General features: G+C 36.1%; 1 protein-coding gene across 1 annotated transcript; it reads left to right on the top strand.

The window, feature by feature from the left end:
• The first annotated feature begins 14,438 nt into the window (after positions 1–14,438).
• On the top strand, positions 14,439–23,650 carry LOC127162329 (uncharacterized). Its single transcript, XM_051105123.1, has 6 exons — positions 14,439–14,584; positions 18,497–18,814; positions 19,058–19,411; positions 19,683–19,793; positions 19,925–19,950; positions 21,683–23,650. Exons 1-6 carry the CDS (start codon positions 14,530–14,532, stop codon positions 21,737–21,739), a joined length of 921 nt encoding a protein of 306 aa, XP_050961080.1. The 5' UTR covers positions 14,439–14,529; the 3' UTR covers positions 21,740–23,650.

The raw sequence follows: 23,650 nt of genomic DNA, 5'->3' as shown, positions 1-23,650 counted from the left end.
GCTCATTTTGTGGTCTTGATGAAACAGATTTTTTTTTTGTGATTGAAGAATATCCAATATACTTTGGGTTAATTTAAGTTTTTATATTTTAACCTTACTAATGTGACCTAAAGTTTTATCCTCAAGATATTTTTAATTGCAAAAAGAACAAAATTGTCGACTCTTTAAAACGTTGTTAATTTCTTTATGTCCATAATTTTTCATTCACAAGCAAAAGTGGCTCAAATTTCCTTTCCCCTGCTCTTTTTGTTGTTATGGCCCGAGCACTGCAGTGCAAGGACCCTATTGGAATTGCTCCGTTTATTATTATTCCGCTTCTTCTTTTCCAAAGTAAAAAGTCTTTTTGAGGGCCTAAACATGCTCAAAAACTCACGAAACTTTGCACACGTGTCAGTCCTGGCGAAAATTTACATCTGATATGGTTTTCAGAAGTGGGTGTGGCAAAATGGCTCGATAGCGCCACCTATAAAATTTCAACGGAGTGCGCCTCGAGCTACGTTTCACATACATGTACGAAACTCGGTACACAGGTGTAACACACCAATACCTACAAAAAAGTCTCCCGGTACAACATCCTAAACCCAACAGGAAGTCCGTTATATTGAATTTCCTGTATGCTTTTTGTGCAGTTTTTGCCGTTTTCAGGCCTCGTACTTTAACGAACTCCTCCTACAGTTTTAATGTCCAATCTGCCCCAAACTTCACACGTTTGATAACAGTCCGGTCCTGAACACATGTCAGTGCCCATATTCAGTTATAGTCATAGCGCCACCTGCTGACAACAGGAAGTGACATGTTAAATACTGTTACGAACTCCTAGCAACATATTAAAAGCATTAGTAAGTTTTAAATGGGCTAGCAACATGCTAGAATCATGCTAAAACATGCTAGCAACACTTAGCTAAGAGCTAAAGCATGATATTAATACAAAGAAACAGGAAGTTACTGTAACTCAGGCAAACAATGTCCAATCTGCCTCAAACTTCACGTTTGATAAGATTCATGTCCTGAACACGTCAGTGCCCATATTTAGTTATAGTCATAGCGCCACCTGCTGACAACTGGAAGTGACATGTTTAACACTGTTACGGACTCCTAGCAACATATAGAAAAGCGTTAGCAAGTTTTAAATTGGCTAGCAACATGCTAGAATCATGCTAAAACATGCTAGCAACACTTAGCTAAGAGCTAAAGCATGATATTAATACAAAGAAAAAGGAAATTGATGTAACTCATGCAAACAATGTCCAATCTGCTCCAAACTTAACATGTTTGATAAGAGTCCTGGTATGAACACATGCCCATGCCCGTATTCAGTTATAGTCATAGCGCCACCTGCTGGCAACAGGAAGTGACACGTTTAATACTGTGATACACCATTAGCAACACACTAAAATAAACCATTGAGAGCTAAACTTGCTAAAATAAAAATAAAAAAAAAAACATGCTAGCAACACTTAGTAAGTCATGAAACAGGAAGTTGTTGTAATTCATGCAAACAATGTCCAATCTGCCCCAAACTTCACAGGTTTGATAAGAGTCCTGGCCTGAAGATATCTACATGCTCATATTCAGTTATAGCGCCACCTGCTGGCAACCAGAAGTGACGTTTAACACTGTGATGGACTATTAAAAGCACAGCAAAATATGCCATATTGTGCTAAACATGGTAAAAACACTTACTAAGTGCTAATGCATGCTATTAATGCCATGAAAGAGGAAGTTGTTGTAACTCAGCCATACAATGTCCGATCTGCCCCAAACTTCACATGTTCGATAAGAGTCCTGACCTGAACACATCTAAAGGCCAATATTCCATTGCAATCATAGCGCCACCTGCTGGCAACAGCAAATTACTTGTTTTACACTAACTTAAACATGCAATGTCCAATTTGCACCAAATTTGAAATGTTTGGCAAGAGTCTTGGCCTGAACACATCCAAAGGCCAATATTCCATTATAATAATACCGCTATCTGTTGGCAGCAGGATATGTCATGTGTTACACTAACTCAAGCATGCCATGTTCAATCTGCACCAAACTTCATATGTTTGATAAAAGTGCTGGCCTGAACACATCTACATGCCTATATTCAGTTACAGACATAGCGCCACCAGCTGGCAGCTGGAAGTTTTGCACATTTAAATGACTTCAACATATTCCTCCTATGTTTACTATATTAAAAGCATATGGCCCACCGTTCGCTATTTCCCTAAAGCCACCGATCGGCGGTGAGCCCGGATGCGAGGGCCCGCCCATCGCTGCTTGCAGCTTTAATTAAATTTAATTATCTTGTTTCCCTCAGGGTTATAGAAAACAAACAAACAAACAAAAAAAAGTATATTTTTATGCATTATGATGAATTATTCAAAGATATTTAACCTTTTTAAATGTGCTTTAATGTGCTTTTTGTTGTTTAAGATACAACCATCTTTCCCTGATTTTACATATAAATATAATTTCTGCAATAAAAACCAAAAAAAAGGCATGAGCGACAGGTGCACTAACACCTCATAGCATACTTACTACTTAAAAATTACTACTTACTACTTAAAAATTAAGATTAATGAATTACATTGCTAGCCCACTCTGACCCTTACAATAACAATGATAAATGCTGATCAATACTTAATAATATTACTTTTTTTATTATTTATTTATTTATTATTTATTTTTATTTTATTTATTTTTTTGACTTGTCTAAATAAAAATATACCTGTTGATAAGTCACCTCATGGCCCCTTTCGCCTGGTTATTATTGACCTCGTTAGGTCATCTTACTACATGCGTTTGGGAATGTTTTGAATAAAAAGGAAAAAATAAATAAAACATAAGTATATGGCTGCTGTCTCACATGATGACAGACAACTACACGGTCTATTATAACCTACATACTTATAGCAGCCTAGATATGTAGCTTATTTGCGCGCATCAGTGAGTAGCTCTCAAAACGTGCGTTTTACACCCGGTTTCGGGTGTTTTTGTACCAGAATTAGAAATTTCAATGAAGAGAAGAACTACAGATCACTTGGCAATATGTACAGTAGGGTTGATGAAGAAAATAATTATATGTTCATTCTCCAGTTCAGCATTGATTTCAATTAAGTCGATATAATCAAAGAACAGGCGGTACTGCATATATGAAATTTATTCAGCATTCAGAGAGTAAATGTGCTAATAGTATTTATGTGGATTCCAGCACACATAAGAATTAAAGGGAACAAAGTTACAGATGTTTTAGCTAAGGAGGCATGTAGACTAGATGAGATTATAGAAAGCGCATATAGAAAATCAAAAGCAAAAGTAATAGTTAGGAATAGTATAATAAAGGAATGGCAGTATAACTGGGATAGGGAAGTAATAGGCAGACATTACTATAGAATCCAGGAGAAAGTAGGAAGCAGGAGGGTATGTAAAGGAAACAATAAAAGGTATGATTACACAATTGAGAATGGGACACACAGGGTTAATTAAAACATTATATCTAATAGGGAAACATCCCACTGGCTGATGTGATCATTGTCAGGAGGAGAAATCAGTGGAACAAAAGTACATATAGCAGAAAGAGAAGTATTAAAAGTTAGGGAACAAAGTTCTATAGAAATTACCATTAAATACATACTTAATGGGCATAACAATGAAAGTTTATTAAATTATCTGAGAACAACTGGCTTTATTAATGGGATTTAAATTATTATTATTATCTGGGAGGTATTTCACTCAGGCCCACACTCCTGTATAGTAGGGGGCGGTAACGCACTGGATGTCGGCCGCCATTAAAAACAACAAAGAAGAAGAAGAAGAAGAAGAAGTGGAAACGATTCTCATCCCCTAGTGGTCAAGCGATGTATTAGTTTAATTTCTGATGGTATGTTCATCTGCTTTTTGTGAGTTTATATAAGGCAGCTTTTATGTTTACCATACAGAATCATTAGGTGGATACACATACATTTGATTGATACGGGATGTCATTTATGTAAAAGGAAACAACATGACTGCAGACCAACACACACACAGACACACACACACTATATATATATATATATATATATATATATATATATATATATCGCAATGGGTGGTAGTATTGGTATTGCGGGAGTTTTCTAAACAACAAAGATGGAAATTGTTCCAGACATGAATGATTCCTCTGTTTGATCCTCTGATCTTTGTGCTGCATGAATCTGGTGAAAAGTCCCTCAGCAGACCCGAATGTTACATAATGTTAGTCTATATTGTATCGTGTTAGACGTGTGCTCTTTTGACCAGTAAAACAACCACTTTTGTACTCACTTTTGTTGCCAGCTGTTTTACAATAATGGCTGTATGTTGAGTTATTTTTAGGGGACAATAAATATACACTATACAAGCTGCGCATTGACTACTCTAAAATATATCCAAGTTTCATTTCTATAGTATTGTCCCTTGAGAAGATATTCTAAAATTATTGCTGAAATGTGAGGGGTGTACTTACTTTTGTGAGATACTGTACATACATACACAGGCTACACAGAGAGATTCCTTGCTCTGATAGATTATTCATAGAAAATGGCATGGACCTTTAGGCCTTGTTCGTGAAGACCATTTGTAATGAAAGTGTCCAGTTCCTCCAGATACTCAAAGATTAATAAAAAAACATCTCTTGCTTCATCCGATTCTCCCCCGAGGTAGTCTTTGATGGCATTCTGTTGATTTTTACTGTCCATCTGGAGAAAGGCAGGCCATTTCACCGCCCCACAGAATAACTCACAGTGACTTTGTGTCCAGCAATGTCCATTGCATGTGGTCCTCCAAGTAAATAGTGATGAGTCATTTTCTTTACTGGTGAAACTGCAGCAGGCCCCTCATCCCTGGAGAACTGCCCTGCATCAGGCTTGGATTGAAAATCTGTAGAATGATGCAAAACATTGACAAACTTTATGTAATCTTTCCATTAATACAGAAGAATACAAAGATAATTTGTGACAGATACACAGTTATCCAGCAAGATTTAGTTAAATGACGCGGTTGCTCAACCAAGCTACTGTGCATGGGTACTGTGATCAGTGTACACTGCCCTCCAATAGTTTGGAAACACAAAGTGTGGTTTTGGACGATATCAGCATAAATCCATATCATTTTTTGGTGCAAATACATTAAAGCAATTTGACATTATCATTGAAGACCGGTAATAATAATTTAATTTTGATTACATAATAATGGCAATATATACATGTCAAAGTCAGACATGCCCCTTCGCCAGCTGTGGTGCCTGGTTACTGGTTTAAACTTGGCCCAGGTTTTTAAAAGATTTTTGGGTCAGCACACCTTAATTGATTGCCATTTAGCTTTAGAATACAATGTATTTAGGCCCAGATTATACAGAGCTGTAATAGCTGCTAATGGTGGATATTTTGATGAATCGAAAATTTAAGATTTTTCTGTGTATAAACTGTTTATGTAATAAAATATGTTTTCGTAGTTTGTGTTGTCCCTTATCAGTGCAAAATTATCACGAATTAAAAAGGATTCCCAACAAACATGAGACGTCCACCGGACGTGCAGATCATGTCTATATTCCGACAAAGACGTTGAAATGACGTCGTTTGGACGTACAGTGCTCAGTGGGTTCATGCCATGTCATACTGTATGTATTTAAGTGTTTTGTGTGTCTGAGTGGTTGAGATTAGTGTTATGTGTGTATGTGCAAAAATTGCACACTGATTCAGCACTCATTTTACTGAATCATCTGATATCTGTCTATCTAAACATGTACACATGTATTTATTTGTATATACACACACACATACAGTGTACTGATTCATACGTTATTTATGACATAAAATGAATGCTGAATGAACGTGCATTTTTTCATCTCACCCTCTCTCTCGCTCGCTCCTCGCACGCACACACACACACACGCACACACACAGACACACATATATATATAGCTAAAACATGCCTTTGTAGTTCAAAACTTATAAGTTACTAAGTGTACCGAACTGTTATTTATGCACACAAACGACGCAACATTGTTAAAGTTTTTTTTTTTTTTTTTTTTTTTTTTTTTACTTACCGACACGGCAAACTACTTCTTTTTAGCGGTTTGCAAACAACAGCACAACATCTTCTTATCGATGCTTCTTCATGTTTCAAAATGAATAAAATTGTGACATATTTGGACATGGGCGTGGCTTTTGACGTCACATTCCTCGTAGCGTCGTCTAATGCCTTTTAATCTGAGTCCGTTTCTTCTGATGCCTAATTGTACGAGACCTGACACCCGACACCTGACGTCGTTTTAACTGAGACCTGAAGCCTTTTAGTCTGAGGCATGACACCTTTTTATTTTATGACTGACGTCTGAGGATGTCCTAAAATGTACACTGTACTACGGATGTAGATGAGTTTCATTTGAGTGGCATGAATGAAAATCTAAAAATATTTAAAGAATATTGAAAAATAGCCTATTGATAATTGAAAATGGGGTCCCTATAAATGCTTAGGTCAAGTGATTTGGTATAATAATATTCTGAAAGCAACTTGCTCTAATAGCGTGATACATCAGCACACAAACTAATCAAAAGGCCAGGCAGTTTTACGCTCCTGCTGTTCCTGATTCGTCCAGTAGGGGGAGGAGGATATAGGGTGAAATAACACGATTAAATCGACGCTTGAAACTTTCTTCCATAGATGCTGACTTTTTTTTTTTTTTTTAATAAACGCTACATTATAATATCAGATAGACAGTGTGATGATCTGCACTACAGATATCAAATATACAGATATCTGTAGAAATTCACTCCCTTACGAAAATTAACCATGATTTAACTATAAAAAAAGAACTTGGTTAAACTATGGTAAACACCAATTAACACGATTTTGCTACACTAATAATATTCAACCATGGTATTTACAGTAAAACTGTTGTAGTTTTGCTCTGCTAGTTGTGCTCTGGTAACAAAGACAGTTTCTTATCATGCAAGCTGTGATTAGCTTCTCTTAGACAAGTGTGAAGCTGCGTCCAATCGCCACATACAGGCAAGATAGTGGGATCATCCGTGACTCGTTCGCTGTCGGTTGGCATTAAGGGGTGTCTTTACTATTTTTTTTTTTTTTAACTTGCTTTGAAATATTTGAATGAAACATATGGAGACATAATACAGATCATACCGATGCAAAGCGGTCAACAGAAAGTTGGCCCCGCTACTCGCCCATTCCTCCAAACAAATACACCGCCACTTAAAATAAAGGAAAAGGAAGTGATCACCAGTGAACCCTCGTGACAGCGAATAGCCAATAAGAAACAAGAACAACAAATTAATGCTCTTACAAAAGTGTTTAATGTAAAATTGTAAGAATTAAGTTTAATAAAGTGTTTATGTAATTGTGTTTTTAACCAGCAAAAATCCTTTAGTTTGTTTCAAACTTGGTTTGTGTTTCAGGTGTTCCTGCTGCTGAACGAGATGAAATGAAGACACTGAGGCGGGGAGAATCTGTCAGTTTTGATACTGGAGTACGGTGGCCGAGAGAGCTCAACGCGCTGCAACTTAAGAAACACATGCAAACAGAAAAAAAGGACAACAAATTAAGAAAACATCTTCATCAGTTTGACAGCACATGTGCTGCAAATCCTCCAACGCAAACACAAATCCGGAAACGCGCTGCAAATTCTCACAACACAACCAATCACACAAACGCGCTGCAAATAACACGGACCACAACGGAAATGTTTCAGGGGGACCTCAAAAAGTGACGAACCCAGCTGGGACCTGAATTTTGACCTGATTTTAACTATTAATAAAGCGTTGCAGTTTTTTTTTTTTTTTTTTTTTGTGAACTTTGAACGTTATATTTATTTGCATGTATTTATTTATTTATATATTTATTTGCAATTAAGTTAATAACGTTTCACAGTTAAGTGTGTAATTCGTCAGATTAGTCTAATAATATCCAAAAGACCAATGAATCGTATGATCAGGATGTTAAACAAAAAACTCACCTTTTAGTTCACAGACAACACCTCTACTCTGACCAAAAGCCACTGAACTATGGGGTTCCATTTGTGCCAAAAAAATTTGTGCTTTGTACTGCACATTTGTCTTTGTCTACAGTTATTGCCTAATTATTCATGTAGATCAGTATATGTTGACGTGCATCTTGTCTGTTGACGTCGTCTTAATCTGTCGTCCTGTCGTCTTTTTCTCTGTTTTTTTTTACTGTTGTCCTAACTGTCATCTTGTTCTGTCGTCTTATTCTATCATCCTAACTGTCGTCTTGTTCTGTCGTCTTATTCTGTCATGCTTACTGTCGTCCTGTTCTGTCATCCTAACTGTCGTATTGTTCTGTCGTCTTATTCTGTCATCCTTACTGTCGTCCTGTTCTGTCGTCCTTACTGTCGTCTTGTTCTGTCGTCTTATTCTGTCATCCTTACTGTCGTCCTGTTCTGTCGTCCTTACTGTCGTCCTGTTTTGTCATCTTATTCTGTCATCCTTACTGTCGTCTTATTCTGTCATGCTTACTGTCGTCCTGTTCTGTCATCCTAACTGTCGTCTTATTCTGTCATCCTATTCTGTCATCCTTACTGTCGTCTTGTTCTGTCATCTTATTCTGTCATCCTAACTGTCGTCTTGTTCTGTCGTCTTATTCTGTCATCCTAACTGTCGTCTTGTTCTGTCATCTTATTCTGTCATCCTTACTGTCGTCTTGTTCTGTCATCTTATTCTGTCATCCTTACTGTCGTCCTGTTCTGTCATCCTAACTGTCGTCTTGTTCTGTCGTCTTATTCTGTCATCCTTACTGTCGTCCTGTTCTGTCATCCTTACTGTCGTCCTGTTTTGTCATCTTATTCTGTCATCCTTACTGTCGTCTTGTTCTGTCGTCTTATTCTGTCATCCCTACTGTCGTCCTGTTCTGTCGTCTTATTCTGTCATCCCTACTGTCGTCCTGTTCTGTCATCCTTACTGTCGTCTTGTTCTGTCGTCTTATTCTGTCATCCTTACTGTCGTCCTCTTCTGTCGTCCTTACTGTCGTCCTGTTTTGTCATCTTATTCTGTCATCCTTACTGTCGTCTTATTCTGTCATGCTTACTGTCGTCCTGTTCTTTCATCCTTACTGTCGTCTTATTCTGTCATCCTTACTGTCGTCTTATTCTGTCATCCTTACTGTCGTCTTGTTCTGTCGTCCACCACCCAGCAAAAACTCGTCGAAAACGACGTCATAAAGACAATGCCAGACTTCTAAACTGCTTTAAAATTTGGTGGAAAAGGAAAGACGAAACGACGTCTTTTTCAGGTCACATTAAATAAATCTTTCACCTAAAAAAAAAAAAAAAAAAACACTATTCTGATCACATGCCTGCATTTGATTAAACACACCGTAAAAAAAAAAAAAACAGTAATGTTATGAAATATAACTACAAAAATATTTTTTTTTTCTACGGTGACCGGGAGGGGACACCTTCGGTTCACCTTTGTCGTGGCCAGGACATATCAACTCGTGGGAACGTCATATTATGTCGTGGCCACGAGATCATTTTGTCGAGGTAACGACATATTATGTCGTGGCCACAAGATGCTATGATGAGGGAACGACATCCATTTCTCGTGGCCATGTCTTATTATGTTGAGGAATGACATGCGCTTCTCGTGGCCCCGAGTTTAATGTGTAAACAAACCTGCGTGGCCATAGTAACCCGGGATCAGAGATAGATTTATTAATATTTTACTTTGAATTAAGGAATTATTATATTAATTATTATAGAAATGAATACAATATTAAATGATAATATTATGCGATGCTGTCTACGCGAATGTTGTCTGTGCGCGATGTAGACAGCATTCAAAAGAAGTTGATCATTAATAAATATTACATAAAGTATATCAAATAGTCCTACAAACATTTCATGCATCCCACAGTCTTGTTCCATCTCTTTACTTAATGTTCTATATGTAAATACTGTAAATGCTCGACATACGTTATATGACTGGGATTTTTACTGGAATGCAGTTTAAAGGTTGAATTATATTTTATTTTGTTTAGTCTAATTATAGTGTTTCACTGAGGAATGAATCATTCACGTAGTTTAATTTGTAAATGAAAACACACTCATTTATCGTCACACACGGGCATAAATACAGTCATAAAGTCAAATCTTTATTGGCATAATTGTCAAGCACTAATAAAATTAGCCCTAACCAGTTATTAAAATAATAATAGCCTAACCATAATAATAATAATAGGCTAATAATAAATTATAAGTGACTTATAAGTGGCTATATTTTATATTTATTTTGTATCGCTTTGCCTAACGTTCTGCCCTATATGCTAGTATTTGCTATATTTTGCAAATACTGTAAACGACAATTATGCCAATAAAGTTTTGACAGAAGTTTTGATTGTATTTATGCCCGTGTGTGACGATAAATAATTTACAAATGAAACTACGCGAATATATAGGCTAGTCTATTAATTAGACGAAATAAAATAGAATATATGTCAAATTCAACCTTTCAACTGCATTCCAGTAAAAATCCCAGTCATATAGCATATTCAAATATTTACTGTATCATTTACATTCAAAACTTTAAGTAAAGAGATAGAAATTAAGGTAAAAAAATAACGAATACAAAGGAATGATACAAATATTACAGAAAAAAGAGGATCAGTTAATGGACTTACCCCACTAAACATTGGATGTCGGATAGACCTGCAGATCATGTCTATATTGGGTCCGTCGGTCCATGACCAATTATGGACATCTATTCGACGTCCAAACTAGGTCCACTATTTGGACGTCTATCCATTACCCAACTTGGACGTCATTTGGACGTCTATGGCAGTTGCAGTAAATGTGTTTTACAAAATAAAGCCTATCAACATGATTATATATATGAATACAGATTATTTATAAACAAACAAGATTTATTATCTGTATTACTATTTAACAACCCCATCGATGGACGGAAATTGGACGTCCAAAAATGACATGGAAAAGACGTCACTACGACGTCACATTGCGCAGTGGGACAAGACTGTGGGATGCATGAAATGTTTGTAGGACTATTTGATATACTTTATGTAATATTTATTAATAATCAACTTCTTTTGAATGCTGTCGGGCACAGACAACATTCGCGTAGACAGCATCGCATAATTTTATAATTTAATATTGTATTCAATTCTATAATAATTAATATAATAATTCCTTAATTCAAAATAAAATATTAATAAATCTATCTCTGATAATCCCGGGTTACTATGGTCACGCAGGTTTGTTTACGCATTAAACTCGTGGCAACGAGAAGCGCATGTCGTTTCCTCAACATAATAAGACGCGGCCACGAGGAATGGATGTCGTTCCCTCATCATAGCATCTCCTGGCCACGACAAATGTCAACCGAAGGTGTCCCCTCCCGGTCACTGTAGAAAACAAATATTTTTGTAGTTATATTTCATAATATTACTGTTTTTTGTGTTTTTTTTTTACGGTGTGTTTGATTAAATGCAGGAATGTGATCAGAAAAGTTTTTTTTTTTTTGTTTTTTTTTTTTTTTTTTTTTTTTTTTTTTTTTTTTAGGTGAAAGATGTTTTTAATGTGTCAATAAATGTTTACAGACCTGAAAAAGACGTTTCGTCTTTCCCTTTTCCACCTAATTTTAACGCAGTTTAGACGTCTGGCATTGTCTTTACGACGTCGTTTCGACGAGTTTTTGCTGGGTGGTGGACGACAGAACAAGACGACAGTAAGGATGATAGAATAAGACGACAGAACAGGACGACAGTAAGGATGACAGAATAAGTCGACAGTAAGGATGATAGAATAAGACGACAGAACAGGACGACAGAACAAGACGACAGTTAGGATGACAGAACAGGACGACAGAACAAGACGACAGTTAGGATGACAGAACAGGACGACAGAACAAGACGACAATTAGGATGACAGAACAGGACGACAGAACAAGACGACAGTTAGGATGACAGAACAGGACGACAGAACAAGACGACAGTTAGGATGACAGAACAGGACGACAGAACAAAATGACAGTTAGGACAACAGTAAAAAAAACAGAGAAAAAGACGACAGGACGACAGATTAAGACGACGTCAACAGACAACATGCACGTCAACATATACTGATTTACCTGAATAATTAGGCAATAACTGTAGACAAAGACAAATGTGTAGTACAAAGCACAAAGCAGTCACCTCTTTTTTGGCACAAATGGAACCCCATACTGAACAAATAATCAGGTCCAGATATTATAAATCTCTTAATTATCTTAGCAAACTTTTATATTCACAAGTCAAAAGTAAGTCAGAAGAAACCATTATATATTACATTTTGTAACGCTAATCTTAAAATTTACCTTGAAACCCTCTCTTTTCAAATTTATGTAACTGCCATGGATTTTTTTGTTTTTTTGTATGTTTGTGTTCATTTTGTGTGTTTTCTCTTTCTGCTGTTATTAATTTTAGTTTTTTTTTTTGCAGTTGAATTTGCAATTTGAAATGTGCAATGTTGCCCTGTTTTTTTGCTTCGATGATGAAACTGAATAAAAACAATAATAATAATAATAATAATAATAATAATAATAATAATAATAAATCAGGTCCCAGCTGGGTTCGTCACTTTTTGAGGTCCCCCTGAAACATTTCCGTTGTGGTCCGTGCTATTTGCAGCGCGTTTGTGTTTACCGCACGTTTCTGTGTTTGGTTGTGTTGTGAGAATTTGCAGCGCGTTTCCGTATTTGTGTTTGCGTTGCGAGGATTTGCAACGCCTGTGTTGTCAAACCGATGAAGATGGGTTTTTTTTAATTTGTTGTTGTTTTTTTCTGTTTGCATGTGTTTTCTTAAGTTGCAGCGCCTTGAGCTCTCTCGGCCACCGTACTGGAGTACTGAAAACCCCAATGATTCGATGGCATGGTATTTTAATGACATTTTTATGAATAATCAGACTGGATCTCTGACCAGCATGAACACCAGCAACACTCAGTTATGAACTACACATCAGTCGCAGCCGGCAGCACCAGCCACAGCGTAAACAGTTTCAGTGAAGCTACTACTGGTAAATGTATTTTAGTCATTCAGTGTATTTTCCCTATAGCAATTTTAAAATTCAGTACTTGTTTTGTATATAAATCCAAGTGATCTTTGACTCAATATTATAATTATATATTATATATTATAAATAATGCCCATCACCTGCACATCAAATTACACCATTGCATTTTATGTGACATTATGAATTTGGAAAATTTTAAAATCTAAATTTATTAACAGGAAAAATTCTTACTGTTTTTTAAAAACCCACTAGATGGTGCCATTTACTAGAAAACGAGAAACAACGACTACAATGCTAATGAAATTCTAAATAATTCCATTAATTCTAGTGATAATAACTGTCTCTGTATTATTCCAGATTCAGATCTGTCTCCAGGTGTTGTAGCCATATGTGTTGGTGTTCTGCTGGTAGTGGCTGCAGCTGGTTGCTTCTGCAAGTGTCAAGATGGTAGGAAAGATTACAAACAGCTGATTTAACAAGATAGAAAAGGCATAAATGGAATCTCTGAAAGATGTAAACATATATATTTCAATCCTAATCAACCAAAGTAATGTGTTTTAAATTGAGTGTCTTCTGTAAATCTGTATTTGTTTGAAAGGACAAAGGTGCATCCATGCTACCAGTCGGTCATCTCCCAATCTACTGAGGCTGTCAAAGAAACATCAACATAGCATTAGTTATTTTAATAGTTATTAATATATATATATATGTGTGTGTGTGTGTGTGTGTGTGTGTGTGTGAAGTTACCAAAAGACGTTTAAAGCTGCTATAAATGCCAGAGTACATGCCTGTTAAATTTAGTTTGTTTAATTTGTGACTATTTATTCATTTATTATTATTATTATTATTTTTTTTTTTTTTTTTATAATTTTTAATTATCTTTTTATGTGGATATTTTTATTGTTATTATTGTACATTCTTTGAAGAACATCTGGTATTAAATTATGTATTTTATATATATATATATATATATATATATATATATATTGTACAGTGGACATGTCTGCAATAAATATGTTGGTAAATGCTTTTTAACATGCTAATATGTTTTATGTATGGTTTAACAGTGAATAATTGTACTTTGTCCTTCCTATACTGTTGATGGCATAACTTTTTTTTTTTTTTTTAATTGAATTAAATAAATTGAGTTGAATATCTTTTAAAGGTGCAGTCTGTAATATTGACATATATTGTTTGTAATACCTACTACAGTCCAAAATTCAAAACATTGATGACAGTTGTTTCTCCACCCCAGACATGGCGCTCAAAGCAAATACCACAGTTCAGACATGGTTTACATCTGCTTTTACACGCAAATCTTGATTAAGTTTGTTTATGGAGAGGGAGAGCTGGTTATTAAAGTCCACCCATTGCTCTGCAGTCAGCTGACAAATTTACTTCTTCTTTTCATGACAATGGAGTTGACAGAGGGACTAAACACTTTTATTTCAACAGAATTTGGATTCATTTAATTTCAGTGGAAAATGGTAAAAATTATGTTCTTTATTCGAGTCACATTGACTGCATTCTTCCTGTCTGGTAAGATATCTGTTTGTTACGCTTTGAATTTTTGTAAATCAGTGCTTATCAAATGGAACCAGCACATCTTTCGTAGCCTATGTATCCCTGATTTATCACACCTGATTTAACTCATCAGCTTATTAGTAGAAATTGGAATAGGGAGACAAAATGTGAAGTTGTGGAGTTTTGTGAAGCAATGCAGTAAACTACTAAAACAAATGGTGCTGTGGTACAGCTTTAGTGGTGTCGCTGTTAATAGAAGATTTTAAAAATGGCTAAAAGGAAATGAAACCTCATGGAGAACTGTGACTTTCCTTTACTGCTCCGGCTTCAAGCTTCAGTGTTATAGGCTACGTAACACAGGGGCATAGTTTGTGTGTGTGTGTGTGTGTGTGTGTGTGTGTGTGTGTCAAGTCAAGTCAAGTCAAGTCAAGCTTTATTGTCATTCCGCTACATGTGTGAACAGTGGAAGGAAATGTCGTGTCTCGCAGGACCACGGTGCTACATAAATAAACATAAATATAAACAAATACACTAGACGTAGAAACAATTTTTTTTTAAACCTATACATGTAACTATACATATATTATAAATAATTGACTATACATACACATAACCTAAGACAGACTATACAAGTAGTTTACATAATAACTGTGCATGATAATGTGCAGAAGAGGTATTTAAAGGTTAAGAAGCAAATAGTGCAAAATGATTTGTGGTGCGTTTACAAGTAAACGCACTGTGTGGGAGGGGGACCTCCATGGAAACCTCGAATCAGGCTATTAATTAATTATTTAAATCGCGCCTTCCGCGCTTTTATAAGCGCTAACTTAACGTACGAACCGAACGGAACATTTATTAGCACACCGACAGAGGCCGCGCCCACAATAGTTGATTGACATGAGCATCTTATTTCAGACCAGCTGTCACAGTCAAGTAACCTCCATTGTTTCGATGCCGGAGCAGTTAGATTGAGCAACTGAGGTGTTGTGTTGCTGGATGTAATAATGAACATAGGATTACGTTTGTTTGTGAAGGGAATGCAGCTCTCGATCTACATATATCCATTTATGTTCGCGTGAATCATACTATTAATATATATATATATATATATATATATATATATATATAATATATATATATATATATATATATATATATATATATATATATAAAATGCTTTAATAACAACAAACAGCATGTACAATGCCATATCTCACTGTATAACAAAATACATTTCACATGCCTCAAAATAAAGGAACAAGGAACAAGAAGAGGAAAACAAAACAAAACAAAGAAATAAAAATAAAAAAAACAATAGAGGGTACATAAGCAGTTTACCAACAAATATATCTTAATATCTTATACAGTATTTACATTCCATGTGATATTACAATGAAATGTTAATACAGAAATATACTTAGATTAGCACCATTAAAAAAACTTCATTTTATGTGAAAATGTTAAGGGATGAGCATATATTAATCGTGATGAGCATATATTAATCGTTTTAACCGCTTTACTATTTTTAGATTTTGACATTACATCTGTATACATTTTAATCTCTTTTTCAAGGACTAAAGGCGTGAATCATTCGTGATCCAGCTTCCTCTACATGGAGATAAAATAATGCCTTAAAGATTTGCATGTGAAGAGTACGGAAAGTGCAAGTGTACATAAGACTGTAAGCGTAAATTAAATTTGCATGCCTTGGAGAAGGTTTGTAAAACCTTAAATATATCAAGCGTAAGAAAAAAGCGTAATCATTTTACTGTTAAGAGATTTGTGGCTGATGTAGAGCAAACTGCAGTTTGATGCTTTATAAAAATAAATACAATCTACTTTCTTCCGACTAACACATGAAGAGAGCAGCTGCTAAAATGCCATTACAAAGCAGCAAACAGGTATTTAAAGCTGCTGGTGCCTCTGGAGTCCCGAGAACGTCAAGGTGTAGGATCCTCCAGAGGCTTGCAGTTATGCATAAACCTTCTATTCGGCCACCCCTAACCAATGCTCACAAGCAGAAATGGCTGCAGTGGGCCCAGAAATACACGAAGACTAATTTTCAAACAGTCTTGTTTACCGATGAGTGCCGTGCAACCCTGGATGGTCCAGATGGATGGAGTGGTGGATGGTTGGTGGGCGGCCACCATGTCCCCACAAGGCTGCGACGTCAGCAAGGAGGTGGCGGACTCATGTTTTGTGCCGGAATCATGGGGAGAGAGCTGGTCGGCCACTTTAGGGTTTCTGGAGGTGTGAAAATGACCTCTGAAAAGTATGTGGAGTTTCTGACTGACCACTTTCTTCCATGGTACAAAAAGAAGAACCGTGCTTTCCGTAACAAAATCATCTTCATGCATGACAATGCACCATCTCATGCTGCAAGGAATACCTCTGCATCACTGGCTGCTATGGGCATAAAAGGAGGGAAACTCATGGTGTGGCCCCCATCCTCCCCTGACCTCAATCCTATTGAGAACCTTTGGAGCATCCTCAAGCAAAAGATCTATGAGGGTAGGAGGCAGTTCACATCCAAACAGCAACTTTGGGAGGCTATTCTGACAACTTGCAAAGAAATTCAAGCAGAAACTGTCCAGAAACTCACAAGTTCAATGGATGCAAGAATTGTGAAGCTGCTATCAAATAAGGGGTCCTATGTTAAAATGTAACTTGGCCTGTTAAGATGTTTTTGATTAAAATAGCTTTTGATTTCAGTAAATATGACCTCCTAATGCTGCAAATTCAACAAATGACCATTTTCAGTTCTTTACAACCTATAAAATGTTTTGAAACTCTGTTTTGCGTAATAATTTGGAACAGTGCATTTTAAGTTTTTTATTTTTGGAAAAAATACTGTTATCATTGGGAGGTTTGTTCAGTAACATTCAAATTATACTCTAATGGTTGATGACTTGAAAATTATGCTGACTGTCATTTGCATCGTCAATTTAGGAAAATCAGAGAAAAATACCTTTTGCATAATAATTTGGAACGCGGTGTACTTAGATTAGCACCATTAAATAACTTCATTTTATGTGAAAATGTTAAGGGATGAGCATATATTAATCGTTTTAACCGCTTTACTATTTTTAGATTTTGACATCACATCTATATACATTTTAATCTCTTTTTCAAGGACTAAACTCATGAATCATTCGTGATCCAGCTTCACTTATAGCAGAAGTGAGTTTAAGGTTTTTTTTATGAATCTCTGCGATTGCTTTTCCTTATAACGTGGTAGTTAGGAAGTTTAGCAGCTAAACGCAGCTAAATGTGGCTAAAGTAAACAGGCTCATCACTCCACAGAGAAAAATTTGACAAGGTAAAAAGGGTGTTGTTTTATACAACCATTGAGAATTTTTAACCAAAGTATGTTATAGACTTTTCATTAAGACCCTAAAGAATTATATCAACTTGTGGAAAATGGGCATCCGATGACCCCTTTAACAAATTTTCCATACGCTCCACTGAGTGCTATTAAACCAGTGTTTTTTAGAGCAGTGGTTTTCAAACCAGTCCTGCAAACACCCCAAACACTGCACATTCTGTAGGTCTCTCATATCTGACACACTCATTCCAGGACTTGCTATCTCTACTAATGAGCTGGTGAGTTATATCAGGTGTGATAGATGAGGGAGACACAGAAAATGTGCAGTGTTGGGGTGCTCACAGTACCGGTTTGTAAACTACTGTTTTATAGCCCCTCCCTGATGAATTGAGAACCACTGGTCACTGGTTTGTTTGCATGTGTTACATTATAAATTCAGACATATTTCTGTACTCATAAGCTTCATGATCTGTTAAATAAATACATTAAGTAAGTAAGTAAAAAATAAATAAATAAAATAAAATCACAGCACTTTCCTGTTGTAGAGTTTTGTCCCACTATTCCAGGCATCATTTATAGTTAATTGTTCATTTCCTTTCCAGGTGTTTTCTGTGTTGATGCAGACAGAGTGAGTATGAAGGAGGGAGATTCAGTCACTCTGAACACTGATGTTACAATAAACCAACAAGATATTAAATGGTATTTTAATAGCACTCGTATAGCTCAAATCAGTGGAGATCTCAGTTATATATGTGTGGATGTTCAGTGTAACAAAGATACTGAGAGATTTAGAGACAGACTGAAACTGAATCATCAGACTGGATCTTTGACCATCACAAACACCAGAACCACAGACTCTGGACTTTATGAGGTAAAGATCATTAATAACAGCAGCATCAGTGAAAAGACCTTCAATCTTGGTGAGTCATTTAATGAAACAAGCAAAAGCAGATTATATGTATAAATCATATTAATGTGTTTATAGCTGATAGTTTTTAAAGTTAGTTCAGAAAAGGCTGTTGTTGTGCTCTGGTGGACATAACAGATTGCATTTCACACTGAACGTCAAGACTGAGATGTACAATCACTTTGATGTGCACAGTTCTCTCATGATAGTTCCCCCCCAAAAAAAATCCTCCAGCAGCTTTTGGTTTATGTTTCAGATGTTTCTGCTGCTGAACAAGAAGTAATGAAGACAAAGTCAGTGAAAGAGGGAGAATCTGTTACTTTAGATCCTGTTGTAATAAAAAACCCAAATGATATGATGATGTGGTATTTTAATGACACTCTCATTGTTGAAATTACTGGAGATCAGAGTAAGATCTGTACAGCGGATCAGTGTAAAGTAAGATTCAGAGACAGACTGACGCTGAATCATCAGAATGGATCTCTGATTATCACAAACACCAAAACCACAGACTCTGGACTCTATAAACTACAGATCAACAGCAGCATCCGCCGCCATCGACACAGCATTAGCATCACCAGTTGGAAAATATTTACTGTTACTGTCACTGGTGAGTAAAATGTAGTCCTTCAGGGCCTCTGATATTAAGGAATTTGAAAATAGAATTTGAAATGTTTAAATCGACCCAGTAAATGTTTGCATTGTGGCCTGTGTGAAAAAAAGAGCTTTGACTCAATATGAAAATATTGCTGTTTTTCAAAAACCTATCATTTATCAGTTAAATCAATATCTAAAACTGATGATCAATGTAGAAAGCTGTAAATTAGTAAAACTTATTGTCTCTCTCTAGTAATAATGAATGTCTGTCTTAAACATTACAGGTTTTGCTTTGTCTTCAGCTGCTGTAGCGGGAATGTGTGTTTGTGTTCTGCTGCTGGCTGCTGCAGTTGCAGGTGCACTTTACTATGGCAGGCATCAAACAAAAAGGAATGGTGAGTATAATTCAACAAGATAGATATTGCATGTAAGCAATCTTTCAATGAATCTTTGTAAAGGTGTATATTTCAATGCTAATTAACCAAAGTAATGTGTATCTAATTGAGTGTTTTTATTGTTCAAACAGGCAGCATGAAGCAGCGCAGTGATCAGGTGAGATACTATGTGAGCATAACTCAAGAACTTTAGATGTGCCCGTTGTTTATAAAGTTAAATAGGGATTTTCAAATGCAAAATTACCAACACATTCTCACTCCTAACTTGTCACATATTGACACTTGGTAAGGACCCCTTTGGCGACACTTCTCAGGGTACCCCTTTAGAGTAATTTTGGGACGTGCAGGGTCCTCCAGTACTTTACATAAGAAACCCTTTGCGTCAATGTGCTAAAGCGAAAGGCACTGGGAATTTTATCTTCATGATTAAATTATATATTGGTTAATACTATTGCTATTGCATATTGCATATATGTTGGGGTATTTTATTTTATTTTATTTTTTTAATGCAAACAGTCACAACAGTTTCATTCATATTACACTATTTACACATTTATCCCAACCCCTACCCCTAAACCTAACCATTTGTCAACAAATTATTACAAACCATTACACAAGATATAACAGGCAGATACAACTACATTCATAATTTATTCAAAAAGTATTACTATTCCAAGGGTTCCGAAGCAAAACGATTGATTTGTGAGATGAATACGCGCGATCGCCGTCTCCTTCCGCCATCCTGTGCGCTGCACTGCAGTCGCGATTTCGTGATTTCAAAAAATGCCGCCAGAAGAAGCAAGCCTTGGTTGTAAAATGCTATTGGCTCTTGAGTGTCTCGTGACCAATTACTTCATGCTAATGTTTGGGAGCATCTTTTTGAATAAGATGTGAGCGCCTTAACGGATCGGCCGGGATCATTTTTTTAGCGATTAAAACCTTCTGTTATTCGCATAAAGATAATGTAAATCTTCAGAAGACTCGGTATGCAACAGGACTTGTTTGTAATGCTTTTGTACTGCTCAGTTTTTGCAATAAATACATGCAACTGTACTTATATTTGCCTGTTGCTGTTTTATTTTGTTTAGAAGTGGGTAGGTTTAGGTTAGTGGTGGGGTTGGGTGCTCCAATGAACATATACATTTATATAAAATAATTTCTATTTTTACAAATGCATGCAAACCATTAAATAAAGACAAACAACTGAAAACAATGGAGGACCCTGAGCTTCAAAAAGTGACGCCAAGGGGTCCAGACCGATCGTCAATATATGACGAGCTGGGAGTGAGAACGTGTTGAAATCACATTATTTGTAACCTTTGATATTTATTATGTGGCACATTTTTTTGTTTTTTTTGTCAGTCCTTTTAATAGAACCATCATTTTTTCTTTTATAGTTTGTAATACTCTAAACATTATGCTTCAGACACTATGCCACTCATATATTGTACTACTGTACTCACAAAGATCACTGAGTGATGAAGTTTATCAGACTGAAAATTCATTGTGTTTGAAAGTGAAAGTAAAACTGAAAGTGATGCAACGTTTAGCCCAGTATAATGTCCCATATCCAGAATTTGTGCTTTGCATTTATCTCATCCAAGTGCACACACACAGCAGTGAGTACTGAACACACACACAACATTAACACACACCCGGAGTCAGCTGTGGTATTGTGAGTAGAAGAGAGGGCAGTACATTCACTCCCCTCTACTACAACTCCTGCTGGGACTGAGATTCGAACCCACTAGTCCATGACTGGCCTAATTTAAGACATTGTGGTTATTAGGAAAAGAAACTTGTGTGCATTTAGTAAATATTATGAAAAGGCACCATGTGTAACCAAATTATCATAATCATTTTACTTGTGAATCTATGTTTTGTTATAGGATTTAGACTCGTCCCCTAACCTGTGTGACTCTTCATTGATGGATGCTGCCAACTAGATGTCCCCTGATGGAAATGAGGCTGAGCCTGCTAATCAGACACCAATGTAACATAATTCATTATTTTGACTTTGTGGTATCTTCAGGAAGCATTTGACCCTGGTCAAGCCTATCCATGGCTGTGCATGCCTTGAAAGGCAACATGCTCAGTGCTTTATGGGTTTTGTTGATGAACACTTTCTGACATTAATTTCTGCACAGGAACAAATGACTAATGCACGACTAAAGGGGTGATCAGATGCAAAGTTCACTTTTACATGTTGTTTAAACAATAATGTGTGTTGGCACATCTACCCTATAATGATAAAAATCCATGCAGTGGTTTTTTAATTAATCTGTAAAAATAATATCCCCTTTTTCAAATCAAGCCATTCTCAGATGCATGGCATCACATCGACAGAGGCCGCTCCCACGATAGTTGACTGACATGAGCGTCTTACCTCAGACCCACTCTAAATCAGCTGTAACAGTCCGACTACCACTGTTTCGATGCCGGAGCAGGGATGTAAATTAGACAAGAATATCTCTGATTGAGGTGTTGCTGGATGTAATAATGAACATAGTGGTCATCATTTACTCCTGACATCTGAGCTGCTGAAGATGCAGTGGATTATGTTTGTTTGTAAAGGGAATGCACTTCCCAATCTACATAAATTCGCCTATGTTCACGCAAATCATTCATGATCCAGCTTCACCTACAGCAAAAGTGAGTATAAGTTTTTTTTTTTTTTTTTTATGAATCTCAGCAATCACCTTTCCTAATAACGTGCTAGTTAGCAAGTTTTGCGGCTAAAGTAAACAGTCTTTCAGAGCACAGCTCGTCACTCCACAGAGAGAAGACAGGGGCAGGGCAAGCAGAGCTCATTTGCATTTAAAGGAACAATCCATCAGAATGGGTTGATTTTTGCAGACCTCATTTTGACAAGGTAAAAAGGGTGTTGTTTTACAAAACCATTGAGAATGTTTAACCAAAGTATCTTATGGACTTTTCATTAAGACCCTAAAGAATCACATCAACTTGTGGAAAATTGGCATCCGATGACCCCTTTAACACTCTAGTAACTACTATTGAGAAACTCTAATGAATTAATAAGTAATTTAGTGGTCAGTTGATTGTGACAGTTTACTATGAGCTAATCAGTAACTACTGTTTTTTTTTTTTTTTTTTTTTTTTTTTTTTTTTTTTTTTTTTTTTTATTTCTTAGTTTAAGTCTGTTTCTTGTCATTAACACTATAAAACCTATTAATGTACTGAACTGTTTAACATAATTACTTTGTCCTGTCTGTGATTCTCAACTAATACAGTACACAGTAACTGACTGTGCTTACATGAATACATTGCTGCATTCACTGATTTACTTTAAAGTTGCTAAAACACTTTCCTAGGAAAAATACCATGTCCCACGTGTGTAACTGGACAATACCTCACCAGCTAATTACTCTTCAAAAGCGAAACTAAAGAACTTCCACGAAAGTCTAAAAATGGATGTGTGATTGTTTCTCTGACGCATAAATATATGAAGAGTTCAGATGCAAAACCAGCTAAATTCATCTATCGTCTTTCTTTAAAAAATGCATTTTTACCAGGCTCAGATGTATAGGTTTCTATGTACGTACTGGTACTTCTAATTGGGCTGAGGCTGGTATTTTAGCAAGTTTGAAGAAAAAGTATTTGATGGACGTATAATATGTGTCAAGAGCATTCACTCAGTATCATTATCTCATTTTTGACCGAGATGGCTTTTAGCTGGTTTTGCATCTGAACTCTTCATATATTCCTAAATTCAAATGTCCTGTTGAGGACACTATAGATTTTATTTTATTTTATTTTATTTTATTACATTTCTTACCTGATGAATTTGATGCACCATTCTGTATGTGTACAGATATGCTGCGGCTGTAAAAAGAACA

Source organism: Labeo rohita, unplaced genomic scaffold (genome assembly GCF_022985175.1).
Source record: "Labeo rohita strain BAU-BD-2019 unplaced genomic scaffold, IGBB_LRoh.1.0 scaffold_895, whole genome shotgun sequence".
Classification (NCBI taxonomy): domain Eukaryota; kingdom Metazoa; phylum Chordata; class Actinopteri; order Cypriniformes; family Cyprinidae; genus Labeo; species Labeo rohita.
The sequence above is the reverse complement of the archived record's forward strand: the minus strand, read 5'-3'. Positions and strand labels throughout refer to the sequence as shown.

What these genes read in the sequence shown, in the direction of transcription:
- LOC127162329 (XM_051105123.1), top strand. Translation starts at nt 14,530, where the DNA reads ATGGTAAAAATTATGTTCTTTATTCGAGTCACATTGACTGCATTCTTC. An exon ending in GACTGCATTCTTCCTGTCTG is followed by an intron (nt 14,585 to 18,496) that starts GTAAGATATCTG and finishes TTTCCTTTCCAG; the next exon opens with GTGTTTTCTGTGTTGATGCA. An exon ending in ATTTACTGTTACTGTCACTG is followed by an intron (nt 19,412 to 19,682) that starts GTGAGTAAAATG and finishes TAAACATTACAG; the next exon opens with GTTTTGCTTTGTCTTCAGCT.